This window comes from Olea europaea, chromosome 20, assembly GCF_002742605.1.
Source record: "Olea europaea var. sylvestris chromosome 20, O_europaea_v1, whole genome shotgun sequence".
Lineage (NCBI taxonomy): Eukaryota > Viridiplantae > Streptophyta > Magnoliopsida > Lamiales > Oleaceae > Olea > Olea europaea.
In genome coordinates this window covers 19,335,632-19,342,526 of record NC_036256.1, presented here as the reverse complement: position 1 = coordinate 19,342,526, position 6,895 = coordinate 19,335,632, and the positions used below count along the sequence as shown (strand labels likewise).

General features: G+C 37.5%; 1 protein-coding gene across 1 annotated transcript; it reads right to left on the bottom strand.

Annotated features, from left to right (window-relative positions):
- Positions 1 to 1,532, bottom strand: LOC111369928 (fasciclin-like arabinogalactan protein 12). Its single transcript, XM_022991661.1, has 2 exons — positions 1,001 to 1,532; positions 1 to 564 (listed from the first exon to the last, which is right to left on the bottom strand). Exons 1-2 carry the CDS (start codon positions 1,452 to 1,454, stop codon positions 275 to 277), a joined length of 744 nt encoding a protein of 247 aa, XP_022847429.1. The 5' UTR covers positions 1,455 to 1,532; the 3' UTR covers positions 1 to 274.
- Between the last annotated feature and the right edge of the window lie 5,363 nt (positions 1,533 to 6,895).

The window sequence follows — 6,895 nt, the reverse complement described above, 5'->3', positions numbered from 1 at the left end:
TTGACTGGTTTTTAACAACCAATTGATACAAATATAAAGTACAAAATACCAAGATACACAAATGTAACCAAAAAAAAAATTAAAACAGGGAAAAGAAAACAATTAAATTGTAAAAATGAAAAAAAAAAAAAAAAAAAAAAAAGGCAAAATTTTCTCATGTCTTACAAATTTAATCACAATGAATGTAAAGTGCATTGGACTCAAGACGTGGCAATTATTCAAAAACACTCAATATGTCCAAGAAAATCATGTTTGTAATAAATCCTCTCTAATGTCACAACCTAAGTGTTGCAACCATAGCAACTCCAAAGGCCACCATCTGCAAAATGCCACGCATGGCAAGGACGTCTGCGCCAGTAGCGGCCGAAGCATCAACTCCCGCCACAGGGCTGTCGGCCACCGGAGTCTTCTTTTTAAGATTTGGGGAGGATGGGGATGGGGATGGGGCCGAGGCGGGAGCCGGAGAAGCAAAAATCTTCAAAGGAAGAAGCACCTTGTCTACTTCATACACTGCCAATTGGTTGTCTGTATAAATTGTGTTGGCCACTGTGGCATCATTTACACCTGTTATGGATCAAAATCACCCTAAGAAATATCGATGTGACCAAAAGTATGTCAAATATACTTTTAAGCTACTTATTTAACAAAGTCAACTAAAAAACTTAGACTTTTTAAAAAAGTAACTTCTAAACGCAACTAATTAATATGTTTCCTACAAGGCTCTACTTCATCTTTCGTCCCATGGGCGGATCTATAGTGGGGTTGCCTGCACCAACACTATAATTTGAATCCAAAATTTTGCACAAGATTTCAAAAAAAATCCTTATTAGTTTTCATTTTTGCTCCCACAATTATTATTTTTTTTTGAAATTTGCCCCCACAACTCTAAAATTCTAGCTCTGCCCCTGGTTAGTCCTTAAGGTCATAAACTAACTTGGGCATGGAGGCGCATAGGAAAATATCCCGCACCATTTGTGGTGATCGAGGAAGATGACAATACCTGAGGACACATTGACTTGGTTGCCAGAAGTAGTAACATTTAAAGGGAACTCCCCATCGACACTGTCCCCAGCTTGAGTCCTCAATGGATTGCTCACAGTTTGAAACTGTGACATTGTAAGAAAATTAGGCAAAATATGAAATTGCAGTAATGAAACTTTCTCCTGGTCACTTAGGGAGTTTAGGATCCCAGCTTTGAGGCTGGAAAATGCATTATCAGTTGGTGCAAATACAGTTAACCCCTGGTTTGAATTGTTAAGCGCCGTATTTATCTGATCAGCTACTTGTGTGGTCTTCATAAGCCTGATCAGTGTCGTGAACTGGCCGGCCTTTTCGAGGATTTTCGTTATGTTGGTCGGACCGGCTGGTGCGGGTGGTTGTGCCAGTGTCTGAGCTAGGGTTTTCGTGGAGAAGAGGACTACAAAAATTAAGAGAAAGAAAGAAAATAACTTCATTTTTTCTTATAATTTTTGTGGGAATATTTGTGTGCTAAGTCACTTGAAATATAGAGAAAACGTAGGACTACAATGAAGGTGGAGGGGATGAGGATTTTATAGCGAGGAAGAGAAGAAAATGTTAGGTGATGTGTTATTTTAATTAGAAAATATGATGAATTGTTTGGTGAGAGGTTGCAATTATTAATTGTTAAGTGTCTTGGTAGAAATCTCCTTCTCATCTTACTCAAAAAATCCGTTAAGCTTTATTTGAGTTAGCTAAAAAAATGATAATTAAAAAAAAAGTTAAGTATAAACTTTTATCAAAATCTATTATAATTCTTATTTTTAGCAAAACCAAAAAAAAAAAAAAAATTGGTAATTAATTCTAGATATATTAAGTCACTTTTATAATGTGATTCACTTGCTCGAAAATGTTTATTATGGCGTTTAAAAAAATTGGGCATTGAAGAACTTCCGCAAAAAAATTCATCATCAAAAAACGCTTAAGATTTCTCACTTTTTCTATAGTTGGACGAAGTTACAAGGCAATATCAAAATATCGGTTTAACATATTTAGCCCCCATTTGGTGGAGCTAAAAATCATATTTTTAGTAGATTTTGATAAAAGTTAATAAAATATATGATTAAAAAGTAATGGATATCATAATTGTGGGATTAAAATTAACTGATGATTTTAAATTGAATTTCTATCAATTTTTTTAACTGCATCAACTAGAGGTTTTAGAGTTTCGATGGATTTTAACATAGAAAAAGCATATATATACACACATACGATGGATTGCTTGGAAATGCAGGAAAAATGGGATATATGTGAAGTGGTGTGTTGGGGGAATTATTAAAGAAAAGATATCTGTGCATTAATTATTGCTTTGGTAGCACTTTTATTTTAAATTTCTGAGCTGTAATTTGCTTGGCACAAACTTAAGAATGAAGTTTTCTTTGAAAATCAATCAATGGCACCACTCCATTGAAGTTCATGCACTGATTTGAATGGACATGTCTCCTACACTCAACCAATGTAATTATTTCACTTTTATCAATATTTTGAATAATCTTTCTAGCCGAGCCCTACAAGATTTCATTTTTTTTTTAAAATTCTTTTTAGAAAATTATATCTACTTTCTCTATTGTATGGTCCTGCAAAGAGAGTCGAAATCGCATTGACATGTGTTGTGCAGCTCTCAAGCTTTAACTATGTCGTACCTTTGGAAAAAATGGTATGTATCATAAGATCAAATCCGAGACAAGCCCATTTAATTAGGGGTGGGTGAGGGGTCTCTTTTCGGAAAATTTCAATGAAGGAGACCTAATGTTATTTGATTAGATCCAGACGAGAAATCTAGACTCCACCTATGAGTGAGCTGAGCAATCACCATGAGCACTGAGCACACCCCTGATAATTGCGTCGTTGTGCTTGGGCTATCGCTCGTGGTAGAGCCAAAGAGCTAGTACCAAAAGATAGGAATGAGACGACCGGGGGAAGATCTGAGCAAGGAATTGGCAACATGACAACAACCTCTTACTCCAGTAATGAGGGGATACACGGGAAAGAATGGATTGAAGGTCAGATAGATTGAAGGGAAAGTAGACCTTCGATCGGGTCTCGCTAACATAGACGGTTTCAATTAGTATTCACCTTGCCACGCGCTGTTAAGAAGACTTGGTGCTTGTAGCTAGTGATGCTGTGTTGTGACGTTAAGGTTTTTTTAAAAGTAACAGTAATTTTTAAGTAAATATTGAAAGTCTTATAACGAGTACAAAATCGGGACATCAAAAACTACAAACAAAAGACAGATATGTCACATTGTTCAATTAGTGTCCCATGAATCCTTTAATGCTTCCTCGATAGCCAGGTTCTGCTCTCTCATCGTTTGAAATTTCAATTACTTTAATGTTATCGGGATCATTATTGTTCATCGTTCAAACCTTATTAAAAGAAAATAGAATTTAAAAGAAAGAATCATCTGTAGCATCAATATTTTATATTTTTATATATCAATTAGTAATGTTGGTGATTGTTGACGACATCATTGACAATATTATCTGTTGGGCTTTTGATACCCAATAAATCCCGAGTCGTGATGTTAACGTGGGTTAATATTATTTCATAAGCATAGGTCGATGAATGAAATAAATCCAACAACCAAGTCCATGAGCTACACTTGGCCCAATTGTGTTCCTTCTGGATGGCTTGAATCTTGGCTCGTTTACCTCTTTAATGACTCAACTTAAAGCCTAATCCTAGAGTATATATATGGATATAACCCTAGCCTCTTTCTTGTGATGTTTTGTGAGACTTTGTGTGAGAAAAAGGAGAATCCCGGCTGCCCTCTTGCTGAGTGAAAAAACAGCCCCCAGAAGTGTCCAAAACACTTGTTTACTTTGTGTAATTGGTGGTTCCTTCATAGTATACCTTTGTGGTGTCTTCTCCTAACCTTTGTGGCCACAAATCATCATCCTTTCTTGTCCTACGTGGGTAACATTGAATAGCAATCGAGGTGAATTATATTGGTTGTGGTTTTGAGCCGGTTGGATTGGTTGTTGGTAGAGAAAGATACGTTGGACTGAGCCTGAAAAACCACAGTTTGAAGATCCTTTTGAGAGCTTCCGCAACAATTGGTATCAGAGCTTCAAGGTAAAGGTTTTGGCTCGTGAAATCTACCAGAAATCGTCCAGAAAATCGGCAGAAACGTGGCAGAAATCAGATCGAAAAACTGTCCAGAAAATTGTTAAAAATCAGCCCCTGTTTTGGTGTTTTCTGACCAATCCAGAAGGAGTTTGGAAAAACGAAGACCACTGGTGTAACGTGTAGGTGGTGGCGATCAAGGCGATCAGGCGCGTGTGGATGTCGGCGGCACGTGACGGAGGCGCGTGGAGGCCGCGCACAAAGAGGAAGAGAAGCGCGTGAGGGCGCGTGGAAGGAAATTTCGATAAGGTCCCTTCAAGCAGTTTGTTCCTCATATTATTTCTGACATTTTTTTTGTTGAAAGTTTTCTGTTCAGGGTACGCAGTAGAATCTGGACAGCGTTGTTCTTGGGCGTTCGGGACTCGATCGTTATTTTTTGGTTGCTGTAGTTTCCAGAGACTTTAGGACGAATAGTAGTGATCCTAATGTGGTGAATTCGCATGTCTCAATATTTACAGACCTTCAGACGTGGTCCGCTCGGTATCGTGTTCTTTGCTTTTTGTTATTGCAATTGAAATAAATGTGTGGTGTAATTTATTTTTTGCATTAGAGGTCATCATGTGGGGTGACATTAGGTTTGGGGTTATCATGAAGGGGTAACCATTGCCTGTTGCTAGATCTAGGAATTATTTGTTAATTATATGCCTTAAATTCTTTATGAATTTGCTGTCAATTTTTCTACATTATTAGAATTGCATGTGGCCTTAGGAAAGTTTACTGGACTATTCTATGTGAATTATATTCATACTTTACTTGTGGCCATTATTTGGCATTGGTGGCAAATGTAGGTCTAAGGTAAGTGCAAAAAATAACATATATTTTAACTGTTGTAAAATTTGGACATAGTATAAAGAGATTGTCCTAGGATGATAATAAAAGAAAAGATGAGGATAGAGACAAGGTGAATGTGACTTTAGGGTCAAGTAGTGATCATAGTGAAGTTTATTGAGAGAATAAACCTGGTTCTTGCATTGCATCTGTGTGTAATCCTTTCTGCATGTATGTAGTCACTTAATTCTGTTGCAATGTTGATGTTACACTTTCAATATGTATGATGTGTGTAATTGCATAAATTAGAGTGATCTTGTTACTTTGTGTAATATGTTTACATACACAGTGGGTTAAGTTTTGTGGCGTACTCTATTTGCTCTGTGAGTGGTGTGAGAGTGTGGTAGTGAGAAGAAAGTTTGAGCAGCCGTTTTTCTCCTTTATCTTTGTGAGCCTCTGTGGTTTGTGAAATTATGTGAGGCAGCCATGTTAAGGTTACCTTCTTTATCTTTGTGATCCTCCTTTGTGAGTGTTGTGAAGTAACCGACTCTTTCTTTGATTTTTCTCTGTGAGTGCCACCTTCGCCATTTTCTTTGTGAATTTTTTTGGAGCTTTGGTGATTGGAGTAATCTTTGTGGTCACCGAAAGGTGTTAATTTGCCATAGTGAGTTTGTGATGCATTAGTAGTGAGTTGGATGTCTTTTGGTAAGGTGGAGTATAGATGCCTGGAGGTACATGGTGATTTGTACCGAAGGATGTAGAGTGTGCATTTGGATCACGAGTGGAGATGTGATAAAATGTCTAGAATCCTTTATCTAGAAAGAGACCTGATCCGGTGGAGTGTGAGAAAGGCACTTCTATCACTTCTGTTAGGTGGAAACTCATTATCCACGTTGATTGGAAGAAGTGATGTGGAGATAGAGGATTATCCCGTGGACTTAGGATCTATTGAGACTTGCCAGTTAGACATGAGTTAAATGATCAGTCTAGTGAGCTTGGTGGGCGATGAGAAGAGATATGTGTTCTCGAGGTGTGAGCAACATGGAATGGGATATGATAAGTGTGTTGAGATCTTTTCTTAGGGTTATTTATGCATGTATTTCATATGTGGTTGACCGTGGTTTGATTGACTTGGTGTTAATCTATGGTTCTATGTGAATGTGTTTCTGAAAAGATCTGTATGTGTTATCCTATATTATATTGTCATCGCACGTGTATTTGCTCTTGATTGTTTACTGTTAAATATTTGCTTCTACTTGGGTGTTTTTTGACCTTAGCCCTAGTGAGTACATGGAACAGGTATGGTATGTGTTTCAAGTTGGAAACATGAGGTAAGGTCTGTGATCCAATTTTATTGGTTACCTTGATTATGCAAGTATTAACTGTGTGTTTTGATTGCTTGCAGATTTATTGGGCATCAAGGTAGAGATTTGTTGGGTTTTTGATACCCAATAAATCCCGGACTATAATGTTAACGTGGGTTAATATTATTTCATAGGCATAGGCCGATGAATGAAATAAGTCCAACAACCAAGTCCATGAGCTACACCCGGTCCAATTGTATTCCTTCTGGATGGCCTGAATCTTGGCCCGTTTACCTCTTTAATGGCCCAACTTAAAGCCTAACCATAGAGTATATATATGGATATAACCCTAGCCTCTTTCTTGTGATGTTTTGTGAGACTTTGTGTGAGAAAAAGGAGAATCCCAGCTGCCTTCTTGGTGAGTGAAAAACAGCCCTTAGAAGTGTACAAAACACCTGTTTACTTTGTGTAATTAGTGGTTCCTTCATAGTATACCTTTGTGGTGTCTTCTCTTAGTCTTTGTGGCCACAAATCATCATCATTTCTTTTCCTACATGGGTAAAATTGAATAGCAACCGAGGTGAATTATATTGGTTGAGGTTTGTAGCCGGTTGGATTGGTTGTTGGTAGAGAAAGGTACGTTGGTAATACCAACAGACAGACCTGTTGATATAATTTTG

Bases quoted from the DNA above. Each gene is read 5' to 3' on its own strand.
- LOC111369928 (XM_022991661.1), bottom strand. From the start codon at position 1,454: ATGAAGTTATTTTCTTTCTTTCTCTTAATTTTTGTAGTCCTCTTCTCC. The intron at 565-1,000 runs GTATTGTCATCT...GATCCATAACAG, and splicing joins CCAAGTCAATGTGTCCTCAG to GTGTAAATGATGCCACAGTG.